The 25,833-nt window shown below is 45.9% G+C and overlaps 1 protein-coding gene and 1 non-coding gene across 4 annotated transcripts in view; one reads left to right on the forward strand and one right to left on the reverse strand.

Moving 5' to 3' along the window:
• Positions 1–622: 622 nt before the first annotated feature.
• LOC129839330 (junction plakoglobin-like) overlaps positions 623–25,833 on the reverse strand; it is a 30,957-nt gene continuing 5,746 nt past the window's right edge. For 2 of the 3 annotated variants that reach the window (XM_055906667.1, XM_055906669.1), the window contains exons 2-15: positions 10,572–10,627; positions 9,951–10,121; positions 9,455–9,708; positions 6,257–6,495; positions 5,885–6,086; positions 5,389–5,533; positions 5,080–5,183; positions 4,568–4,906; positions 4,008–4,160; positions 3,754–3,873; positions 3,482–3,632; positions 2,401–2,522; positions 2,021–2,063; positions 623–1,719 (exon numbers count right to left, since the gene is read on the reverse strand). In XM_055906667.1, the coding sequence (XP_055762642.1) occupies positions 1,577–1,719; positions 2,021–2,063; positions 2,401–2,522; positions 3,482–3,632; positions 3,754–3,873; positions 4,008–4,160; positions 4,568–4,906; positions 5,080–5,183; positions 5,389–5,533; positions 5,885–6,086; positions 6,257–6,495; positions 9,455–9,708; positions 9,951–10,121; positions 10,572–10,584 (2,199 nt within the window). In that variant the 5' untranslated portion in view covers positions 10,585–10,627 and the 3' untranslated portion in view covers positions 623–1,576. The remainder of the gene's footprint in view (positions 1,720–2,020; positions 2,064–2,400; positions 2,523–3,481; positions 3,633–3,753; positions 3,874–4,007; positions 4,161–4,567; positions 4,907–5,079; positions 5,184–5,388; positions 5,534–5,884; positions 6,087–6,256; positions 6,496–9,454; positions 9,709–9,950; positions 10,122–10,571; positions 10,628–25,833) is intronic. The other variant, XM_055906668.1, reaches the window with a different exon arrangement.
• On the forward strand, positions 1,193–1,268 carry trnaa-ugc (transfer RNA alanine (anticodon UGC)). Its single transcript has one exon. It is a non-coding gene; the product is annotated as a tRNA-Ala (tRNA).

Genomic DNA, 25,833 nt, shown 5'->3' on the forward strand with positions numbered 1-25,833 from the left:
CTCACAGATTTTAATCTGTAACACACAAATTCAGTGACCTTAACAAATTAAATAGCATTTATTTTTCTGCTCTGCTTCACCTACAGCAAATATAATATTTGGTTTTGTTCAATTTAGGAGTTAAGAGTCCTGAGTGAGACAATTTTAATAATGTTTCTCTGGTATACAATTCTAAAATGTGCCCAGACCACAGCCTTAAACGACACCTGTAATTTAAGAAATCATTTAGGGTACATGTTGTAGGCTAATGGAGTATTATAAAATAACATGCTATAGCCAGGTCTGCTGAACTTGTTGCATGGGCTCCGGTGTCTCCGCACACCACTAGATGGAGCCACAAACCATTTTATGTAGTGAACATTCTTCAAGACAATGTGACTGTTTTAGGCTGAGAGACTACTGAAAATGTTCTCTCTAGTAATGCAAGTAACTACTACCGTCCCATGAAGAGTGGCGGTTCTGACTCCAGCATCACTAGCTATGCATCATCATTGGATAAAGAGTACTTTCCCTAAATTTGGGTAGGAAAGATATGCTGTACAGAGCAACAAAATAAACAGTATGGCATTGCCCCAGATATACAGTATTTCCCAGAGAGTAAAATCAATACCCAGTCTGCCTGTACATTAATATATTCTTTATTTTCTTAAACAAAATTGAAGTAAAAACCTTTATGTAGAAAGACAAAATTTCCCTGTCAGTAGCGTTCCACCTAAGGTTCTTGATTTAGGGCCTCCAGTAGACTCCCCCTATTGGGTTCTCTTCTACTGTGAGAGTCAAATGTAAGAATATTACACCACTGAGTCAGTATTAGCTCATGCAGACTTTCGAGAAACACAGTTGGAAAAATGTTAACAGCAAATAGTGTTGAAAGTAAGCAGGTGAGCTGTACACTACACATCATTGTCCAGTCACCTCTGGCAGTGTTTTCAACTAGTATTGAAATAAAAAAAATAAAAAAGGAAGCTACATGATTATCGTCACAAAATAAAATCTCTTTGGCATCGATTACCCACCGAAAAGCGCAACAACAACAACCTTAAAACGTCCGACTAAAAACCGGTGCATCATCAATATTATTCTTAGAAAACAGAAGGTAAGCCCTGTTAGAATCGGAGTCCCACAGTCAGTGATAATTGCATATACTACATCGAGATGAGCAGAGACAGATTGACATCACTCAATGTGTTGTGGCCCCGTGTGGCTCAGTTGGTAGAGCATGGCGCTTGCAACGCCAGGGTTGTGGGTTCGATTCCCACGGGGGGCCAGTACAAAAAAAGTATGAATGTATGTACTTGTAAGTCGCTCTGGATAAGAGCGTCTGCTAAATGACTTAAATGTTAAATGTAATCACTCCATTTGAAGATTGTGTGATTTCTTCTCCCCCTCCCCCTCTGCTTCTTCCTCCCTTCAGTGTCTGTAGAGAGAACAGTATCTTTATTAAAAAAGTGGTGCGACTTGTTTTTATAATAATAGGTGTATGTAACTAATGGCTGCTCGGTCTCCGTGTATCTGCGCGCTTGACAATAAGAGCGCGTGTACATTTGTCTATTGGCTGTATGCACGGACCCTTGTCCTAATAGCGCTCAGCATATCCCGGTTGCCTCATGTCGTAGTTCATGCCGCCGGTCTGGTACTCAACATCGGACATCCCCATCTCTCCTTCCATGGGCATGTCAGCAGGGTAGTCGACATAATGGGGGTAGCCTGCATCCAGCTCTGAAACACACACATTCTTAGATCAACACTTTGCAAAATATTAAATGATCTGGAGATGATACTTATTTCAATCATAAAAGAATGGGGGGGGGGGGTGATGACTCACTTTCGCTCTCCTTAATACAGTATAATCATGTCAGAAATTTAAAATATAGCAAAGCAATACATTGGATTTACACAGCCCGTTGGAACAGTGACTAACTAGCACATGAACCCACAGAGCTATAGCCAGCGTTCTGTTCTGCCCCATGTTAGTGTGTCAGTCAGTATGGGCACCTTTCTGCCAGAGTGAGTTACTCACCGTCTGCTGCGTAGCCTGCCTCCATGGGGACAGCATTGTGGGCCTGGGGAGGGGGTCACGAGAGGTGAAAGGTCAAAATCAAGTCAGCGAGTTGCCCATATATGGATGACAGAAACCTGTTTTCTTAACCTGCATCATCTACCTTTCTCTTAATACAAAATATTACACTTTGCCATTTTACAGAAACTGAAATACTTCACATGTAAGAATCGACAAATTGAATACATGCATTTTTAATCAATATTAAATTACCGCTAGAAGCAAAGTATTTTCTTCAGTTAAATCAGAATTGAGAGAAGCTGCAATTTGTTATTAGATCCTGCAGTGGCTCCCTCCTTGCCACAGAGGGCGCTAGAGGCCTCGAGCATAGCCCCACTCACCATTTCCCAGGCGGCGGGGTCGTGCTTGAACAGGGAGTGCGTGAGCTCCACGGACACGCGCTTCTTGTAGTCGGAGTTCTTGTCCTCGGAGATGCGGAAGAGAACGGCGGCCGCATAGGTGGCTTGGAGGGAGGAGAAAGGTGACATGGTTAGATTGTCACACGGACACATTGATTGGCTGACAAAGTCAATCTACTCCCAAGTTCTGAGAGGATGTATCAGGGGGAATCTAATGGCTGCAGTGTGCAATGCTACTTCTCAATCCTTGTCTCATTCAACAATTGAGTTAAGAGATCAGATGTGGCCCAGACTCAATAATTGGTAAATTAAGTGCGAGAGAGATGAAAGCCAGCAGAGACTTGCACCCGTTGAGGCTCCACTGGTTTATGGAAATGTTGCCCATTACGCAGTCAGACAAAAAAAAAAAGCATTCTCTTCCAGGTAATAACTTCCTCTCAAATGGACGCCAAACAACAATCTCTGAATCTATCCGCAAGGCCCTCCAGCGGGTGGTGATGACGGCCCAGTGCATCACTGGTACCGCGCTTCTACCCATTTAGGACATCTACTGGAAACAGTGCCCGAGGAAGGCATGCAGCGTCATCAAGGACGCCACACATCCCATCACGAGCTGTTCTCTCCCTTTCTGTCGAGCAGACGGTATCGGATCACGAGGTCTGATACCAACAGGCTCAGAGACAGTTTCTAACTACAAACCGTCAGACTGCTGAACACTTGAACTGGACTGACCACCTGGTCTGAGTCTCCGCACCTTCCAACACATCACAACTGCTGCTACCAGACTCTTATTATACTGCTACATTTATACACTTCCCCCCCATCCCAAAAACATGTAAATATTGGACTATAGATTGTGCCTTCCTGTATTTTACTTACGCTAAAATGTTTTGTATTCTTCTTATTGTTGCATTGTCGAGAAGGAACCTGCAAGTAAGGATTTCGTTGGGCGATGTATACCATTCGTATACCGTACGACTAATAAAAAAAAAACGTGAAACTAGCGACGCATCTATGGCAAATCCTGTTTTTTTTGATGTGGTTCTAATAGAAGTGGTCTCACCGATGCCCTCGTTGTTGGAGTGCAGCAGCTCCATGAGCGGCGCGGAGGCTCCCTCTGCGTCGATCATCTCAGCAGACTGCTTGTCCAGGGCCAGCTCACACAGAGCCCCCGCTGACACGCGCTTCACGTTCTCCACTGGAGAGTACAGCAGCTAGGTAGGAGGAGGGAGACAACGGTTAACACACAGTCGACAGGAGGTACAAGCAGCAACAGAGATAGATGTCTTAAAAGCAAGAAACATGATTAAAAAAATTTTTTTTAAAAGCTCTTACCTGTACAAAGAGTGGGATGGTCTGCATGCTGGCGATCTCTCCCCTGTTGATGGGGTCTCTGGCCATGATGTGCAGGGCCCCTGTGCACCCCTCCACGATCTCCTCCATCCTCACGCCATCCTGAGAGAGAGCGCAAGAGTCAGTAACAAAAGAGACTAGGGAGGTTAAGAATAGGGCACATTACTGATGTAACAGTTGGATACATTTATTTACATACATCTTTTTTAAGTCAATAGATCTGTTGCTACATCTACCTGGTACGTCTGCTGTGCGGCGGAGCCGTGTTTCTGGGCGTCCTGGTGGGCTTTGAGCAGCAGATTGACCAGGCGGGGGATGGCCCCGGCGTCCCTCAGAGGGGTCTGGTTGTCTGGGCACAGTGCCAGGTTACGGATCAGACCAACCACAGCCTGAGGACGAGAGAGACGGCGTTACCATTTTGATTAGTGCTCACAAAGAAAGCGAAGTTGTTTTTGGTTAGAGGCGTTTAAAAAAAAAATATCACCCATCTCATCGTTTACAGTTTCTCTCGCACTACCATTTCTCACCCTCTCCCTGTAGCTTCTTCCTTATCCCTCATTTCATCCTTCCATCACAACCTGGTCTTCCTCTTTCCCTCTCTCCTAATGCCTCCTACTTCTCACCTCAGAATTAAGCAGCCGGTTACGTGAATGGTTAGCCCTCTCCCTGGGCAACCATCTGTCAACTATTCATCTCTCTATCCTACAACCCCTCACTCTCTCTCCCCCGCTCACCTTGACGACAGGCCAGTAGCAGGGCTGGTTGTCTCTCCACCCTGCCTATCCTATCCTCTCACCTTGACGACAGGCCAGTAGTAGGGCTGGTTGAGCAGCTTGACGATCGCGGGAATGCCATAATGCATGCGCACGGCATTCTGGGCCACCTCGGCGTCGGAGTGGCGCGACGTCAGGTGACGCAGGGCGCACACGGCCGGCTCCGCCACGTCCTCCTTCTCTCCCGCCCTCAGGACGGCGTGGATGAGCGCCTCGATGCCGTTGCCCTGGGTGACCATTGCCTTGTTGCGAGCGTTGTTGCAGGTGAGGTTGGAGAGGATGCCAGTGGAGCAGGTGAGCATGTTGACGTCGTCAGAGCTCAGGAGACCAACGAGGGTCTGAAGAAGACTGTCCAGACCCTCCTGGAGAGACAGAGTTTAGTTCATCTGTAATATATTAATGGTTCTTAAAAACACATTGCTGTTGCAAGAAATAAGCACATTTAGAGTAAATGCAAGTGAGGTAAAAGGACAAACACGAGAGAAACAGACAGCAGGGTGGAAACGGTCTCTGGGTTGGAAGGTAGAAGTCTCACCTGTTTAGTGGCGGCGTCAGACAGGTTCCTCAGGGTCCACAGACAGTTCTGCATCAGACGCTGACTGGAGCCTGTCAGGTGCATCCCCAGAGCCTGCATCCCACCTGACAGAGGGAAACCGAGAGAGGGATAGATAGGGTGAGATAATCTATTTTCTAACTCCTTTTACTGAAAAATATGTCGTTCATAATCTCATAGCATTACAACTGAGGGGGGGGGGGGGGGGGGGGGAATGATTTCTATTCATTAAAACCACAGTGTTGCTCCTCGCAAATCTAATACCCCACCCACTGTATTTCAAACACTTACCAGCATCCACGATGGCAGGTTTGTTGCTGGGGCAGACAGAGAGAACTTTGAGCACGCGGCTGGTGGTCCACAGGAGCTTCTCATAGCTGTAGTTCCTCATGATGTGGACCAGGCCCTCCGGACCACTGTTAGCCAGGATGATCAGCTGAGAGAGGGATGATGGGAAAAATGGAGTTTAACAATATGAATCAAGCAATAGCATTTCCATGAGCCGCAAACAGTGTGGACATTGACTTTTAGTCCAGCTCGTGACATGTTTGGATGTGTCCAATTCCTCATTTTTCCAGTAGGGGTTTAGGCGTTAAAAGGTTAATGGGAACGTTTTCAAAAAGGGTCAAAATATTTCATGTATCACAGGCAAGCGCACACAGGGCAGACATCCCTACCCGGCCACACCTGTCTCATATCCACGCGTGCTGTCACAGATTTACTATGGCAGCCACGCCAACACAGGGCAATCATTCAAACACACTCTCATTCACCCACACCCACACACCTTGCTCTCCTGGTTGCCGTAGGACAGCAGCTGCAGGCAGTCGGTGGTGATTGCCAGGAACTTGGGGTTGCTCTTCTTCAGCAGAGGCACCATTCGCTGCAGGCCGTCGGCCAGGCGCACCGCCATCTTGGCTCCCTCCTGGTGCAGTAGCAGGTTGTGGAGGGTGGTGATGGCATAGAAGAGCACAGACTCCATGGGAGAACTGACAGAGGGAGAGAGTTATCTTAAGGATTTCCATAGATTTCCATAGTAAGACTCATAATGAGCTATCAAATGCTTTGTCAATAGAAGGCCACAAAATAAGAGAGTTACGAGAATGAGAGGGTGCATTCCCACACACACTACCCCCCCGGCAGTCCCTCAGACTCCTACCTGAGCATGCGGACCAGGGCAGGGATGCCCCCACACTTGAAGATGGAGAGCAGGCCCTCTCTCTGGTGGGACAGGTTGTGGAGGATGCTGGCTGTAGCCCGGGCGGTCTCCATGTCCCCGGTGTTCTGCATGGCCCGCACCACCGCCGCCACCATCTGGGGGGACGACATCAGCGCCCGGCGAGACGCCTCCTTACGGGTCAGCTGGTTGACGATCAGGGAGGCTTTGTTGACCACCACCTGGAAGACGTAGAGGGGGGTTTGGTTCGTTTGAATGGAGGGAAAATGCAGAGATATTAAGGGAGAAAGGTTGACTATTGGAGAAGTACAGCAATGTGAATGAAGGACAGCCAGGTTGACTACCACCTGTGATTACTAGTGGTAAATAACATGAACGAATGAGTGATTGAACGAATCAATGTCTAAATGACAAGGGTGGATTGATGGCTAGATGCTTGGGGTAGATAGAAGAAACACACATAGCAGGGTTGTGCTCTTTTCAGAATTGAAAATGCAAGTAGTAAACATGGTACAGAATTGCAATTCAAATGAATTAAAGGAAATTGAAATTAAATAATGCCTCTTCTATTCTATAATGGTGTAGTCAAATATACAGTTGAAGTCGGAAGTTTACATACACCTTAGCCAAATCCATTTAAACTCAGTTGTCTACAATTTTTGAAATTTAATCCTAGTAAGAATTCCCCGTCTTAGGTCAGTTAGGATCACCACTTTATTTTAAGAATGTGAAATGTCAGAATAATAGAAGAGAATGATTTATTTCAGCTTTTTTTTTTTTCATCACATTCCCAAGGGGTCAGAAGTTTACATACACTCAATTAGTATTTGGTAGCATTGCCTTTAAATTGTTGAACTTGTGTCAAACATTTTGGGTAGCCTTCCACAAGCTTCCCACAATAAGTTGGGTGAATTTTGGCCCTATCCTCCGGACATGGCTGATGTAACTGAGTCAGGTTTGTAGGCCTCCTTGCTCGCACACACTTTTTCAGTTCTATTCACAGATTTTCGATAGGATTGAGGTCAGGGCTTTGTGTTAGCCACCGATACCTTGACTTTGTTGTCCTTAAGCAATTTTGACACAACTTTGGAAGTATGCTTGGGGTCATTGTCCATTTGGAAGACCAATGTGACCAAGCTTTAACTTCCTGACAAATGTCTATAGATGTTGCTTCAATACATCTACCTAATTTTCCTGCCTCATGATGCCATCTGTTTTGTGAAGTGCACCAGTCCCTCCTGCAGCAAAGCACCCCCACAACATGATGCTGCCACCCCCGTGCTTCACGGTTGGGATGGTGTTCTTCGCTTGCAAGCCTCCCCATTTTTCCTCCAAACATAACGATGGTCATTATGACCAAACAGTTCTATTTTTGTTTTATCAGATCGGAGGACATTTCTCCAAAAAGTACGATCTTTGTCCCCATGTGCAGTTGCAAACCGTAGTCTGGCTTTTTATGAGCAGTTTTGGAGCAGTTTTGGAGCAGTGGCTTCTTCCTTGCTGAGCGGCCTTTCAGGTTATGTCGATATTGCCAGCAGCATACCACCCTGCATACCACTGCTGGCTTGCTTCTGAAGCTAAGCAGGGTTGGTCCTGGTCAGTCCCTGGATGGGAGACCAGATGCTGCTGGAAGTGGTGTTGGAGGGCCAGTAGGAGGCACTCTTTCCTCTGGTCTAAAAAATATCCCAATGCCCCAGGGCAGTGATTGGGGACACTGCCCTGTGTAGGGTGCCGTCTTTCGGATGGGACGTTAAACGGGTGTCCTGACTCTCTGAGGTCATTAAAGATCCCATGGCACTTATCGTAAGAGTAGGGGTGTTAACCCCGGTGTCCTGGCTAAATTCCCAATCTGGCCCTCAAACCATCATGGTCACTTAATAATCCCCAGTTTACAATTGGCTCATTCATCCCCCTCCTCTCCCCTGTAACTAATCCCCAGGTCGTTGCTGCAAATGAGAACGTGTTCTCAGTCAACTTACCTGGTAAAATAACGGTAAAATAAATATAGGACTCGTTTTACTGTGGATATAGATACTTTTGTACCCGTTTCCTCCAGCATCTTCACAAGGTCTTTTGCTGTTGTTCTGGGATTGATTTTCACTTTTCGCACCAAAGTACATTCATCTCTAGGAGACAGAACGCGTCTCCTTCCTGAGCGGTATGACGTCTGCGTGGTCCCATGGTGTTTATACTTGCTTACTATTGTTTGTACAGATTAATGTGGTACCTCCAGGCTTTTGGAAATTGCTCCCAAGGTCTACAATTTTTTTTCTGAGGTCTTGGCTGTTTTTTTGGGATGTTCCCATGATGTCAAGCAAAGAGGCACTGAGTTTGAAGGTAAGCCTTGAAATACATCCACAGGTACACCTCCAATTGACTCAAATTATGCCAATTAACCTATTAGAAGCTTCTAAAGCCATGATCATTTTCTGGAATTTTCCAAGCTGTTTAAAGGCACAGTCAACTTGGTGTATGTAAACTTCTGACCCACTGGAATTGTGATACAGTGAGTTATAAGTGAAATAATCTGTCTGTAAACAATTGTTGTAAAAATTACTTGTGTCATGCACAAAGTAGATGTCCTAACCGACTTGCCAAACCTACAGGTTAACAAGAAATTTGTGGAGTGGTTTAAAAACGAGTTTTAATGACTCCAACCTAAGCGTATGTAAACTTCCGACTTCAACTGTATATCTAGTAGATAAAATATCAAACATGTTATATACAAAAACTGTTGAAACAACAGATTTTCAGGACAAACTTCAAATGAATAAACAAAGTCATTTCATTAATACCACATCCCCCAGAATGCATTAGTTTAACCCTCAAATTGACCTTAAGCCATTCAAAAAGAAGCCAAACAAATTAAATCATTGGTGTAAATATAACTGGCTATTCTAAGCACTAAGGTTAAGAGAGTATATGAACATTGTTTCCAGAGAAGTGTGATATATTCCTTGGTATCTGGCAGTGTGACCTGTCGGGGTCAATTAAACTTTCATGTTCTATGACTGAGTGGAATTTCTTTGAATTGCGCCGAAGAAAATTGCACTTCCTGTTACTCAAACTCAAAAATGATACATTCTGTGTGGCCAATTCAATCTCATGAGCTGAATGGGAGTCAATTCCAAAATTCTGAATTGAGCCCAACCCTGACGTATCAAACAACCCGTACTGTACCTGGTCCTCATCGTTGAGCAGCTTGGTGAGCTCGGGGATGGCGCGCGTGGCCAGCTCGGCGTCGTCCTGGTAGTTGATGAGGTGGACGATAGCCGTCTTCAGGAGCTGCGAGGGCTCGGCCAGCCGCTGGACGTTGGTCATCTGGGACGGGTCAGTCTGGGTGGACAGGATGGTCGTGCCCTCCATCACCGTCTCTGGGAACATGGCCGCTCGGACACGCTGGGCCCGGGTCAGGGCGTACTGAGACTCCACTTCTACAGGGAGGGGGGAGGAGAGGAGAATGTTGTGGTTTGTATTTTTAGATGTTGGGTTTGAATGACAGTTTAGTATTAAGCAGTAATAAGGTGTGTGTGTGTGAATGTTTGTGTGTGTGTGTGTGTTTTAACTCCATGTTCCTAAGTGACACAGTGCATGTTTGTAGCAGGTTGTACTTTTGAACGTTTGTTGATGTCAATTTGAGCACGTGTATTCAAGCACTAAACTGCGTGCGTCTCACCAGCAGGGTTCTCTGAGACGACGGTGGTGGTGACGGTCCTGTACTGCTTGGTGCTGTACTCGGTCCCGTCGTCATCGGTCCTCACTGTGGTGGCTCCTGACTGGATCCCAGAGTCCCCGGCGTAGTAGGTCTGCTGCCACTCTTTCACCTTCACCCTCCCATCATTGCCCACTACGGAGGGAAGCAGGGCAGAGAGGTTAGAGTGGAAGTGCACTTTGAAGTAATATATTATCCATGTTCAACACACTTGTTAGTGCCCTCAGGGCTCGCCCACTACAGAGGGAAAGAGGGGAGATCTATGTGGTTATTATGGACTGCACTTAGAATAATAGCTGACACTCTTGTTAACGCACTAGGGGGGAGAGCAAAGAGGGGTTACTAGAGACAACACTGCACTTGGAAGTTACCTATGAGCCATTATGCATCTAACATGCTTGTTATTGCACTAGGGGGAAGACATTGTGTTCAGTTGAACAAAGGAGAGGAAGGAATATGGGAGGGAGAGAAGGAATTAAGAGAAGAGGAAGAGGAAGGTGATAGCCAAGAAGAGGAAGAAAACAAAGGAAGAAATAAAAAAGGTTGTGAGAGGGGGAGAACAATATAGCCAGATTATGAACCCACTCTGCATTTCCATGGTGGCCTCCTGGGCTCAAACCAACAACAACGGAGGAGAAGACCTGAAAGACAAAAAAAGAGAACATTGAGATAAAGAATTATCTTCCACATTTTGCCACAAATTACAATCATAACACTCAATTATTTTACAGTTTGCCGTCTTTATTCTTCTAATCTGTCTTTAAAAAAAAGGTAAATATTAATTAGGCCGTTAGTTAAAATACATTTTATATCATACTCTCTCCCCCAGGTAAGAGTACAGATAGGTGAATGAATGCCCTCCCTCTGAACAGTGCCAGAAATGACAACACCGAATCAACAGCAAAGGTTGCTGGGATAGGAGCGGAGGGGGCAGAAAAACAGCTGCAGGACAGGAATGCCAACTGCTAAGCCCCCGCGGCCTTTAACCCCGGGCTGAGCCTCCGCCTATACATACGGCTGTGGGAGCTAGACACCTGCCTGCCTGCAGGCTGCTGGCTGACAGTATAAGCTCCCAGAACCCGCTAGACAGGTTTCTCATGTGTGAGAAAGTAAGTAGTCATTCATACACACCCTATTCCTCCTAAGACAACACCTTTATAGTTCACACACACACAGTTCCTTCGCAAAACGCCACACCTCCTTCGCCTGTAAATACAGGCCCAACGCTTTATGACCATTTATCACTGGCCGATTTAAAACCATTTCTAAACACTCCCACCTCAGTTCTTTTTCAATCCTTATCAAGTCATTTTTCCCGTCAGTACCTGTCGCTCGCTCACTCTCTCGTGACCATCTATCACCCGGGCACCGAAGAGGCGGATGTTGATTAATGCAGCCCTCCGCACCTCTCTCGGATTCAGAGGGGTTAGGTTAAATGTGGAAGACACTTTTCAGTTGTACAACTGACTAGGTATCCCATTTTCCCCTTCCCCTCCTGAAGTATCGTCACACAGCTGAAGTGCATTACTTCTGCAGTGTTGGTTTGGACCTGATCTACTCTACCCCACTTAAGTGATCCCTCAGTTGGCCCCACGTGGTTTCTCATTATGAAGCATTTAAAAGCCCGACTCATTCTATTGCAGCCATGCTAGCTCTCCATCAACATTACATGGGGATATTTAACCAATGCTATCTAACTGAATGTCTAGAATTAGACAAATATTCTTAAAGTTTCTTACAATTACATGCATTTGAACTTTTTCTGTTTGGAGCCATTTTCCCAACGAGCAAAGGCCAAGTGAGAGTGTGTGTTTGTGTGTTTGTGTGTGTGTGTGAGTGTGTGTGTGTGTGAGTGTGTGTGTGTGTTTGTGTGTGTGTGTGTGTGTGAGTGTGTGTGTGTGTGTTTGTGTGTGTTTGTGTGTGTGTGTGTGTGTGTGTGTGTGAGTGTGTGTGTGTGTGTTTGTGTGTGTTTGTGTGTGTGTGTGTGTGTGTGTGTGTGTGTGTGTGAGTGTGTGTGTGTGTGTTTGTGTCTCTCACATTGAAGACCATCAGAATTAGGAACGTTGTGCAGACTCAAAATAACCTCTGGTGCAGGAAAGAGCTAGTTGGAGGATGACCCACATCCCCTCCTCAATATAAAACACTCAGGTTTCACTGTGAAAACGTCACGACTTCTACACTCAACCCACCGCTCACTCAATACATGATCAATGATGGCTCGTTCATTGCAGTTAAATGCGATGGGAGCGGCACGTGACGCTACAGTCCACTCTACAATGTCACCAGTGTGTGTGGTTCAGATGTTTGCGGTGATGGGAGTTACTGTAACTGAAGGGATGGGATTCTTTGCCGGGCACAGACATTACTGACATGCTGTGTGTGTGTGTGTGTGTGTGTGTGTGTGTGTGTGTGTGTGTGTGTGTGTGTGTGTGTTTGTAAACTGGATAGGATTGTGGGAGAGTCCGTGGGACGCATGCATGATACAAGAGTCAGGCTGTTGAGAGCCATTCTCCTAAAGAGCAAAGGCCAAGTGTGTGAGAGTGTGTCAACGTGGTTTACACGTTTCTGTTTACACGCATCTCATTTTTCATATGCATGAATGTAGCCGCTTGAGACTTCACACAATTCCACACGAATGCACCATACGTCCAAGATGAGCTAAGATGAACTATGTAGAATGCAGAAATCTTTTTAAGTCGATTTTGCACTGCTATTCCTTATTCATACGAGAGTGGGTATTCATTTGAAGCTTTTAAACCATTATATTTACCTGCTTATTTCTAGACTCAGGCCACAGATACATACAATATAAAATACTTCCTATGATGCATGACAGAGTGTAGCCTACAGATTCACTTAATATTGCCGTCACCGGAAAAGTCGGACAAATGTTTGTTTCCAAATATATGCAGCTATGGAAATGAGGTGGAGGGTTGGACTGACTACCGTATGGCAGGATGAAAGGAATGAAGGAAAGCGGATCTATTTTACATTTTCCACCTTGTAGTAGCTAGGAGAGATAACGTGGCGAGTCGTGACAGCGTGTTGTCCCCCAGGCGTGTTTCCACTTGATGGGCGATGCCCTAACATTCCTGGCTACCACTGCCTGTCCTTGTACACAACCCAGGTATCTCCAGGTTCTGCATTTGCATATATGTGATTATGACCCAATACAGTAAACATCAAATGTATCCATGAGCGTTACTACGCAAAAGCATATTCGTTTCATCTCATATAGGACTCCGTTTTAGAAATCGAAATTGTCATCCCTCTGGAAAATCACATTTTAACACATTGGTATTTTATGCCGCTCCGAAGTATTTTTGTACACGCGAGATAGTAGCACTACTGTACCAGCACGCATAACAATCCTTGTCTGAAATGAGTCTGGAGTTGCTCTGTGGGTCTGTCAAGCCGTGAGCCTGTTACTGATGTGAGTGATAGTAGCACACCCTCCTGTGTTAGCCCCGGGGCTCAGAATGGGGGATGTGTGTGTTTGATGTGTTCTTATGTTTCAATCTCTAGAACGGGAGAGTTGTCATGTGTTTTCCACAGAGACTAAGAGTGTAGTGGAGATGCCCTTATAATTGTGTATTTCTCACTAATGACCTTCCTGCGTTTTCCCCAGGGTTCAGAGAGAAATTAGATTGGTGTGTGTGTGTGTGTTATTCTAGACCCTCCACCCAGAGAGCCCTCATGCATACTTATCTCACTAGCATTTGGAACAACAGACTGGTGAGTCACAGGCAAGTCACCATGTTGCCATGGGAGTGTCCGTGTGTGTGTAGTATGCATCGGTCTCACTCTAAGCCCTTAAGGAGGTACGTGTGCCCATCTGAGCTCCATTGAGAACAGTCGAGTCACAGCCCTGTCAGGAAGCTACCTGACCTATGGGGGTTCACAGTGAACGGGGCGTTGGCCAAGAGGCATTTCTGTCTGAGCTTGCAGCTACACGTTACAGATACGAGCTTACTCATCATGGACACAGATCATGTCTCCCACCTCTCCTACTCCCCATGTCGCTCTGTGTTTAAATAGAGGTGTAGCACACATTTCTCCTTTTCCCAAGCTTGGGAGTGTCTTGTCTTTTCAACTGTGCCAAATACCATTAGGTAATAATGAATTAGATGACATTGATAAATAATATCATGGCAAAATTCCAAAATACTAGGTATGCGGTCTATCCTGGTTCCACAAGCTTATTTTTATTTATATATATCTTATATATATATTTTAATGTTTGTGAATCTGTGAAAGTGTTCATGCCGTCTGTTTTCCTGAGCAAGGCAGTGGGTTTCTGACAACGAGTTCCCGATTTAATTGTTGCGACACACCCCACATCGCCTTAGTAACAAAGACTTCACTCACTCACACACACACTATACTGTTGACTATCTAGTCTATCAACTCTTCCTGGTTGTCCAATCAATCTTATAACCCTAACCCTAACCCTTTTTGTAACACTGTGCAAACAGCCTCGGCAGCCTTGCCCCTGACCGTACCAGACTGTAGCTGGCTATAGTGATAAACGATATAAACGATATGATAGCAGAGAAGAACAGATGAGAGAGAGAGAGAGAGAGAGAGAGAGAGAGAGAGAGAGAGAGAGAGGGAGGGATGTTGAGTGTGTTTCTACAGTGCTCTGGGTGCTGGTAAAACAGCAACAGACCTAGAACTTGTGGCTCCTTCACCAAATCCCCCATTAGGAATCAACTGGGAATTAAAAGTACAGATTCCTTGAGCTGTATTGACCACAAGTTAAAAGTGGTAGTAGTATTGCAATATGTCGTCTGCTGACAGAACGACACTGTGCATACCTGCCAATGAACACTGTTACATCGTGGGGAGTGACCAGGAACTGCTGTTGGATTGCATGGTGGGTACATCGGAGTGGACTTTGCTCCTCGGCCCTGCATTCTAAGTAGTGTGGTTCGGTTAATGACTGATGGACTCACTCCCTCCTACTGTACCTTGATCCATTATTATTCACCACTGTACAAGGAGCTATACTTTTCTTTTCCAAAGCCCTGCCCACCCCCTGCCCTGGCCCTGCCCACCCCTGGCCCTGCCCACCCTTGGCCCTGCCCACCCTTGGCCCTGCCCACCCTTGGCCCTGCCCACCCTTGGCCCTGCCCAACTGGCAGGTGTCTTCACTGACATTTTCAACATGTCCCGGATTGAGTCTGTAATTCCAACATGTTTCAAGCAGACCACCATAGTCCCTGTGCCCAAGAACACAAAGGCAATCTGCCTAAATGACTACAGACCCGTAGCACTCACGTCCGTAGCCATGAAGTGCTTTGAAAGGCTGGTAATGGCTCACATCAACACCATTATCCCAGAAACCCTAGACCCACTCCAATTTGCATACCGCCCAAACAGATCCACAGATGATGCAATCTCTATTGCACTCCACACTGCCCTTTCCCACCTGGACAAAAGGAACACCAATGTGAGAATGCTATTCATTGACTACAGCTCAGCGTTCAACACCATAGTACCCTCAAAGCTCATCACTAAACTAAGGATCCTGGGACTAAACACCTCCCTCTGCAAGTGGATCCTGGACTTCCTGACGGGCCGCCCCCAGGTGGTGAGGGTAGGTAGCAACACATCTGCCACGCTGATCCTCAACACTGGAGCCCCCCAGGGGTGCGTGCTCAGTCCCCTCCTGTACTCCCTGTTCACCCACGACTGCATGGCCAGGCACGACTCAAACACCATCATTAAGTTTGCAGACAACACAACAGTGGTAGGCCTGATCACCAACGACGAGACAGCCTATAGGGAGGAGGTCAGAAACCTGGCCGGGTGGTGGCAGAACAACAACCTATCCCGCAACGTAACCAAGACTAAGGAGATGATTGTGGACTACAAGAAAAAGAGGAACGAGCATGCCCCCATTCTAATCGACGGTGCTGTAGTGGAGCAGGTTGAGAGCTTCAAGTTCCTTGGTGTCCACATCACCAACAAACTAGAATGGTCCAAACACACCAAGACAGTCATGAAGAGGGCACGACATAGCCTATTCCCCCTCAAGAAACTAATAAGATTTGGCATGGTCCGGAGAACCTCAAAAAGGTTCTACAGCTGCAACATCGAGAGCATCCTGACTAGAGGTCAGGTTAATTAAATAGATATATTTTTTAAATGGTCCTCCAATAATCGGTATCGATGTTGAAAAATCATAAATCGGTCGACCTCTAATCCTGACTGGTTGCATCACTGCCTGGTACGGCAATTGCTTGGCCTCCGACCGCAAGGCACTACAGAGGGTAGTGCGTACGGCCCAGTACGTCACTGGGGCTAAGCTGCCTGCCATCCAGGACCTCTACACCAGGCGGTGTCAGAGGAAGGCCCTAAAAATTGTCAAAGACCCTAGCCATAGACTGTTCTCTCTACTACCGCATGGCAAGCGGTACCTGAGTGCCAAGTCTAGGACAAAAAGGCTTCTCAACAGTTTTTAACCCCAAGCCATAAGACTCCTGAACAGGTAATCAAATGGCTACCCAGACTACTTGCATTGTGCGCCCCCCCCCAACCCCTCTTTTACGCTGCTGCTAATCTCTGTTTATCATATATGCATAGTAACTTTAACTATACATTCATCTACATACTACCTCAATTGGCTCGACCAACCAGTGCTCCTGTACATTGGCTAACCGGGCTATCTGCATTGTGTCCCGCCACCCACCACCCCCTCTTTACGCTACTGCTACTCTCGGTTCATCATATATGCGTAGTCACTTTAACCATATCTACATACATACTACCTCAATCAGCCTGACTAACCGGTGTCTGTATGTAGCCTCGCTACTTTTATAGCCTCGCTACTGTATATAGCCTGTCTTTTTCCTGTTGTTTTATTTCTTTAACTACCTATTGTTCACCTAATACCTTTTCTGCACTATTGGTTAGAGCCTGTAAGTAAGCAGTTACACCTGTTGTATTCGGCGCACGTGACAAATAAACTTTGATTTGAACCCCACTATTGTTCTTCCTGAGCTACTGGGATAGTTGAGGATTCTGATCTTGTGTCAGTTTTGCATTTCCCCCACTAATGGTTAAGGTTAGGATTGGGGGAGGGGAATCTGATCCTAGATATACCTATGGGGAAGCTTTACCCTATAGCAGGGGTGTCAAACATACGGCCCGCGGGCCGGAACCGGCCCCCAAGGAGGTTCGATCAGGCCCGCAGGATAATTTGAAAGTGGAAAAAATGCATAAAAGACATGGAATTAATATTTTTAATTCGCTGCAATTCATGGATTATCCGCTAAGGGGCGCACTCTTTCCATCAGAGTAGAAGACAAGCCGCATCACTGAGACAGACTGAAAACAGCAGACGGTATCAATGCGCCATCTGCTGCTTGTTACGACGTTGTTAATACCTTGGTCTCTACCTCTCCGCTACACCCTCATTAGCCAAAATGTCGTTATCCAAACGGAGAAAAGTAGATAAGGAGTGTAGAATTTTCAAAGAAAAATGGACCACGTCCTATTTATTTACAGAGATGCACGGAAAACCTTCGTGCTTGGTGTGTTTGCAACAAGTTTCGGTATTGAAGGAATATAATAGTCGACGCCACTACGAGACTCATCACAGCGAAAAATATGACGGCTTGCAAGGACAACTGAGAAGAGATAAGATTAACGAATTGCTGGCGGGTCTGAGGAAACAGCAGTCAACTTTCATCCAGAGCCGAGAAGTCAGTGAAGCAGCGGTAAAAGCCAGCTACCTAATTGCTAGCGAAATAGCATTAGCATCGAAGCCGTATTCCGACGATGACTTTGTTAAACGATGCATGATGAAGGCGGCTGAACTTGTATGTCCCGAGAAGCGACAAGCTTTTGCCAATATTAGCCTGACGAGGAATACTATAGCAGAGAGGATTTCGGAACTATCGGCAGATTTAGACAGTCAATTGAAACAGAGTCAAGTCATTTATTGCATTTTCCGTGGCAATTGACGAGAGCACTGACATCACAGACGTGGCCCAACTGGCCATATTTATTCGAGGAGTTGATGAGACATTGACTGTTACTGAAGAGTTTCTTGAGTTGGTGCCAATGATGGACACCACAACAGCCGAGGACATTTTCGGCTCTGTCGTTGCTGCATTGGACAGAGTTGGAGTGGACTGGTCCCGCGCTGTCAGCCTGGCTACAGACGGCGCGCCATCCATGGTCGGAAAGAAAGCAGGTGTCGCGACAAAGTTCAAAGACAAAGTACAAGCCCTTAATGGAGGAGATCGTTTCTGGACATTTCACTGTATTTTGCACCAGGAGGCATTGTGTTGCAAGTCGCTGAAAATGGACCACGTCATGGAGGTGGTTGTTCGCACTGTAAATTTCATCCGGTCCAGAGGTCTGAACCATCGTCAGTTTGACAAACTTCTCAGCGACAGCAACATTACCCACAGCCTGCCATACCACACTGAAGTGAGATGGTTAAGCCGAAAGGCTGTGCTGAGGCATTTCTTTGATCTACGAGAGGAAATCGGACAGTTCATGGAGAAAAAAGGAAAACCGCTGTTGGAATTACAATCTCAGGAATGGCTACGGGACCTTGCATTCTTGGTTGATATTACTGAACACTTGAACAATCTGAACAAAATGTTGCAAGGCCGCAAAAAAGTTGTCACACAGTTTTCTGACAACATACATGCATTTAAGTTGAAGCTGACTTTGTGGGAGATGCAACTGGCAAATGGCAACCCTGCTCATTTCCCCTGTCTGAGAGATGTGTGTGTGACCAGACCTGATGCGGACATGAAACGGTACAAAGACAAAATTGCAGGACTACTGCGGGAGTTTGAGAAACGTTTTCAGGTATTTGGTGAACTTGAGACAGAATTTTCAGTTTTTCGCTCACCTTTCACAGTTAAAGCTTCTGATCTGCCGGTCGAAATTCAGCTAGAGATAATTGATTTGCAGTGTGATGCAGATTTGAAGGGCAAATTTGCCTCTGTAGGTCTGGACAGATTTTATCAGTATCTACTACCAGGGTACCCCAAATTAACAGCCCTGGCTGCTAAAATTTTGTGCATGTTTGGGACAACCTACCTTTGTGAACAAATTTTCTCAGTGATGAATATCAATAAAACAAAAATGCGTTCAAGGCTCACAAACAAGCACTTAAATGACATTCTGAAAGTGACAGCTAGTCAGGACATGACACCTGGTGTTGATGCACTTGTACAGGCCTTGTACAATTAAAGTTTTGTGCCTTTGTACAATCAGTGGGATCAGTTGCAATGCATATTTGTGAATGATAAAAGTAAATTGCACATTTGTCTAAGGAAATATGAGGTGTTTCATGAAATGTTTTGTAAAAGGATAGTTCATTAAATTTCAATATTTTCCTAATGTTCTTGTGCTTCTTTACACCAAAACAAAGGAAAGACATGATATTTTGGTTATTTATAGCAGAGTATGGTATAATTTTAATGGTCCGGCCCACTTGACATCTCCCTAGGCCGTATGTGGCCCACGATGCGAAATGAGTTTGACACCCCTGCCCTATAGCTTTACCCTACAGCATTCTGGACTGCTGGTCAGGCCTTCCAGGACGCACAACACAATGGGGGGCAGGAATGTCTGACTGTCAGAGTGCCCCCAGCGGACGAGAGTGAACGAGAAATGAATGCGGTTTGGCGCCAATCGCTCGAATCCTGGTGTGACATTCCACACTAGCCCCATACATTCAGCCTCGTTCGACACACTTTCCCGCTGCGAACATCAACCAGAAAGTCCTGAAAACGCTGTTTCACCCTCTCTCTCTAACCATCTCATCCTGTACGGCAAACAAACACCATCACCTCCTCTGACAAACAAGTCTCTTAACTATTGTCATACATCCAAACCATCCCTTCCGGACTAAACGGGCTCACACAGACGCTGTGTCGGTGGATGATTAACTAGGTTCCACAGATGGTGTGAATACTGCTCATCATCTCCAGCCTCCACTCACAGGCATGTCAGACTGGGGAGTGTCCTCATAACCCTGGCAAGTTGTGGCACTGTGCAGTGTGTGTGTCTTCGGCTCCTATCTGGCAAAACACACCCACTCGCTGGAGAGTATAAACCGTAGCATTGCTACATTTAAAATTGGAACCTCTTATTTATTTGACCATTATTTTTTTACAGGTAAGTTGACTGAGAACACATTCTCATTTACAGCCACGACTCTTTACAGTCCTATCCATTTATACACCGACTTGACTCAAACATGGCTATTAGCGTGAGCCTTGACACACTAAAAGAGATCCAGCGGACCTGGTTCACCGGGATAAGGTTGACTGAACCAGGCTAGCCTAAGCTACACCCCAAAAGGAATGAAGAGGATAAGTGACAGAGTGGAAGAACCCAGATCTAAGGAGATGGAAAGGCTTCAATCCGTTTCAAAAGCCTGACGGGGAAACAAACAGTGGTGGAGGTGTGGCTAGAGGCATCATAGACCTTCACAGTCTAAACATTGTGGGTCTCTAAAGCCGATCACAAATCTACATCTGAGAGCAGCAATGCAACGTGCAGAACTTATTTCTGGTCTCGTAGACAGAGGTTTGTTTTCTTGATCCTGGCCACGTGTGCTGCTAAGCCAGAGGTAGACTTGTTCCACAGACAGCCATAAGAGACAGAGGGATCAAGAGACAGAAGACAGTTGTGACAGAGGTGGGTGGGGGTGGTACAGATCAAGCAGATTAAGTCCCATTACTACACATCTGTAAAGCTGCGTTCACTATCTGTGTACAAGGCGGACCTGCCTCCCCCCACCAATGCACACACATCAACATACACACACATCAACATACACACTAGGGGAACTGGGTTAGCGAGATTAAGAGATTTTCCGTCCAAACCTACTCCTGTTTCCCGGGATAAATAACTGAGAAACCTTGTAAATCATTTCTGAGAACAGCATGATGTGAAACGGAACTGTTCATTTATAATGTCATGTCTAAAATCGGTCTTCTCTACAGACTTTTCTGCATGATCAATCAACACTCAGCCCGGTGACAGACAGCGCATCTCATCAATGCAGGTCTTCACTCTCGCGCAATACTCACCGGCCCTCCGCTGGCCTCTCTAACTCGTGTGGAGTCCCGGGAAAAGCTAGACTAGAATGTATTATACTTGTGGACTGAGAGGGATGCAAGCTTGCTCTTGTTTGCTGAATGTTAAATGCAATGGCAATAGACTATAGCAGTTACTCATTCAGACCCATAACCATTCAATCTCGGTGAAGAGAAGCGAAATCCGTCTGCATCATATTCTCGCATGTCATTACAATGAAGGCCAACGAAACATTTTATTTAACAGATGAGAGCAAGGAAGAAATGAAGCAACGAGGGGTAATACGCATTACTCACGCCGTACAACATTAGGGGAAATATTATGAAAGGTAGACTAATGAGTCAGCATACTAATTATACAAAATGTAAAATAGGCCATATTATATTTCAAAATTAAAATCTAACTAACAAATGTAACTTTGCAGGCTGCATGTCCTACACCAGCATCACGTGTTCTCTCCCAGCGTCATGGTTTGAACAAAGTGCGTAATTCCAGTCCATGCAACACGATAATACAGCCCACCGTTAAAAAGATTACTGGAGCTTGTTTAAAATGTATTTACCGAAGAGAGCATACAACTAAGGACTTGGATCTTTTTCTGTCGTGCGTCATGTGCAGTAGCCAATTGGATAACGGCACAATCATTTGGGCTTTTTTGGGGGCGTGTGTTAATAAATTAATTTAATAAAATGTCTTTAATGTAGGGCTCAGGTAGTATCAGGCTTGACTTTTTGTGCTGATCACAACTCTAATCAAACCCTACCATATTTATATGACACTTCCGGTTTTGGTAGGAAATACACGTTATTTAGCAGACACTCTTATATAGAGCGCCTTACAGTTAGTGCATTCATCTTATGATGGCTAGGTGGAACAACAGGCACAGTGAGTACACCTTCCCTCAATAAAGTAGCTATCAGCAAAGTCAGAGTTAGAAAGGGGGTGAGGATGGCGATTATTTAAAATCCCCTTAAAAGCGTTTGGGTTTCAGGTGCTTTCAGAAAAGATGGGCAGGGACTCTGCTGTCCTAGCTTCAGGGGGTGGCCGGTTCTGCCATTGGGATGCCAGGACAGAGACGAGCTTGGTCCTGCGGAGTCATAGCTGCTTGGAGTTGCTGAGAAATACTGGGTTACCCAGGACAAAAGTGATTTGTTCTCGGGATGGAACATTTGTAAAAGACCGGGGGGAAAATATAACCCCGACTCCCCAAAAACCCATCCCTGCCAATTCTCAAAATGGATTTGCAGCCCCGCTGCTAAGAGGCCATGGTCAGTAAGTGGTCCCTAGACACAGTTCACACACACAGCTGTGTGCCCCCTGTGTGTGTCTGGTAGGTGGTTTTGGTCCAGCTAGCCTGCTGAGAGAAAGCTTAAACCCCCTCAGGACCCTCTCACCACCACCTCCCCCTCTTATTCACACTCTCCCACTCACCCTTCACTTTGTCCACTGTGGGACTACTGGAAGAAATAGGGGTTAATTGGCCAACTGTGGAGTGTAAAAATCTATACGGGAGGATGTGCAGTGGTGTGGAGCGTGATGCTAATCGATCGACAGTGTGGGCTACAGGAAGTGGTGGTTATTCCACGGTCAGACCAGGCTATGACTCAGCAGCACCGGGGGTCTAGATTGTTTTCCCAGTCAGAGGGAGAGACTCAACAACATTAGCTACACAGAGATAATTGTTTCCCATGTAGATACAACCACATCAAAAACTAGGTTGGGCCAATATTTAGTTACAGTTACCAGTCAAAATTGAAGAAAGGTGTAGGAAACTATCTGTGAATGTTCACTGAGAAGGTGAATGCTCCCCACTTGAGCATAGGCTACACTCCATTTAAACCAACTTCAGTGGCCCTCAACCTAGAGCAAGACAACCTCTCCCTCAACTTGAGCAAGACAACCTCTCCCTCAACTTGAGCAAGACAACCTCTCCCTCAACTTGAGCAAGACAACCTCTCCCTCAACTTGAGCAAGACAACCTCTCCCTCAACTTGAGCAAGACAACCTCTCCCTCAACTTGAGCAAGACAACCTCTCCCTCAACTTGAGCAAGACAACCTCTCCCTCAACTTGAGCAAGACAACCTCTCCCTCAACTTGAGCAAGACAACCTCTCCCTCAACTTGAGCAAGACAACCTCTCCCTCAACTTGAGCAAGACAAAGGAGATGATCATGGACTACAGAAAAAGGAGAGCCGAACACACCCCCATTCACATTGATCAAGTTCCATCGTGTCCACATCGCCAACAAACTATCATGGTCCAAACACACTAAGACAGTCGTGATGAGGACACCACAACACCGTTTCCCTCTCAGGAGACTGAAAAGATTTGGCATGGGTCCCCACATCCTCAAATACATCCTCAAATACACAGCTGCACCCTTGAGAGCACCCTGTCCGGTTGCATCAGTGCCTGCTATAGCAGCTGTTTGGCATCCGACCGTAAGGCGCTACAGAGGGTAGTGCGTATGGCCCAGTATATCACTGGGGCCAAGCTTCCTGCCATCCAGGACCCATATACAAGGCAGTGTCAGAGGAAGGCCCCAAAAAATTGTCAAAGACTCCAGTCACCCATGTCATAGACTGTTCTCTCTGCTACAGCACGGCAAACGGTACAAGAGCACCAAGTCTAGGTCCAAAAGGCTCCTTAACAGCTTCTACCGCCAAGCCATAAGACTGCTGAACAATCAAATGGCCATCCAAACTATTTGCATTGACACCACCCTCCCCCTTTTTGTTCTTACACTGCTGCTACTTGCTGTTTATTATCTACACAGTCACTTTACCCCTACCTACATGTACAAATGACCTCGACTAACCCTTACCTCCGCACATTACTTGGTACCGGTACCCCCTGTATACAGCCTCAGTAGTTATTTTATCAAGTCAGTCTCATTGTTATTTTTTACTTTAGTTTATTTAGTAAATATTTTCTTAACCAACAATGCAGTTAAGAAAATGGAGTTACGGGGCTTGTAAGGAAGAATTTCACGGTAAGGTCAACACCTGCTGTATTCGGCGCCTGTGACAAATCAAATTTGACTTGAGGTTAGAGTCCAGGTTGTGAGTTCAATTCCCGGCCGAGTGTTAGCAAAGACTGCTAAAATGGGACCTGATGAGTCTCTGCTTTGCACTCAGCACTAAGGAGATAGATTGGAGGTAAGGCCCTGCGATAGACTAGTGTCCTGTCCAGAGGGTTCACTCATCTACGATAATCGATCATTTCAAAAAGCATTTTCCTACAGCTGGCCACGCTTTCCACCTGGCTACCCCTACCAACAGCTCTGCACCCCCTGCAGCAACTTGCCCAAAATCTGTATCCCTACAAATCAGCTGGGCTAGACAATGGACCCTCTCTAAAATGATCTGCCGAAATTGTTGCAACCCCTATTACTAGCCTGTTCAACCTCTCTTTCGTTTCGTCTGAGATCCCCAAATATTGGAAAGCTGCCGCAGTCATCCCCCTCTTCAGAGTGTCTCCCCCTTTAAACCCAAACTGTTATAGACCTATATCCATCCTGCCCTGCCTTTCTAAAATCTTTGAAAGCCAAATTAACAATCAGATCACCGAACATTTCGAATCGCACCGTACCTTCGCCACTATGCAAAATGGTTTCCGAGCTGGTCATGGGTGCACCTCAGCCACGCTCACGGTCCTAAACGATATCATAACCGCCATTGATAAAAGACAGTACTTTGCAGCTGTCTTCATCGACCTGACCAAGGCTTGACTCTGTCAATCACACCATTCTTATTGGCAGACTCAATAGCCTTGGTTTCTCAAATGACCGCCTCGCATGGTTCACTAACTACTTCTCAGATAGAGTTCAGTGTGTCAAATCGGAGAGCCTGTTGTCCGGACCTCTGGCAGTCTATGGGGGTGCCACAGGGTTCAATTCTCGGGCCGACTCTTTTGTCTGTATATATCCATGATGTCGCTCTTGCTGCTGGTGATTCTCTGATCCACCTCTACGCAGATGACACCATGATGTATACATCTGGCCTTTCTTTGGACACTTAACAAACCTCCAAACAAGCTTCAATGCCTTACAACACTCCTTCCGTGGCCTCCAACTGCTTTTAAATGCAAGTAAAACTAAATGCGTGCTCTACAACCGATTGCTGCCCGCACCCGCCCGCCCGACTAGCATCACTACTCTGGACGGTTCTGACTTAGGTATTTGTAGTTGTCCAGGTATTTGTAGTTGTCCACATATTCTAGGTGTCAGGTTAGACTGTAAACTCTCCTTCCAGACTCACATTAAGCATCTCCAATCCAAAATTAAATCTAGAATTGGCTTCCTATTTCACAACAAAGCCTTCTTCACTCATGCTGCCAAAAATACCCTCGTAAAACTAACAATCCTACCGATCCTTGACTTTGGGATGTCATTTACAAAATATCCTCCAACACTCTACTCAGCAAACTGGATGTAGGCTATCACAGTGCCATCTGTTTTGTCACCAAAGCCCCATATACTACCCACCACTGCAAACTGTATGCTCTTGTTGGCTGGCCCTCGCTAAATATTCATCGCCAAACCCACTGGATCCAGGTCATCTATAAGTCTTTGCTAGGTAAAGCCCCGCCTTATCTCAGCTCACTGGTTACCATAGCCACACCCACCCGTAGCACACGCTCCAGCAGGTATATTTCACTGGTCATACCCAGAGCCAACACCTCCTTTGGCCGCCTTTCCTTCCAGTTCTCTGCTGCCAATGACTGGAACGAATTGCAAAAAAGAAAAATCTAAAAATCACTGAAGCTGGA

Source organism: Salvelinus fontinalis, chromosome 40 (genome assembly GCF_029448725.1).
Source record: "Salvelinus fontinalis isolate EN_2023a chromosome 40, ASM2944872v1, whole genome shotgun sequence".
NCBI lineage: Eukaryota > Metazoa > Chordata > Actinopteri > Salmoniformes > Salmonidae > Salvelinus > Salvelinus fontinalis.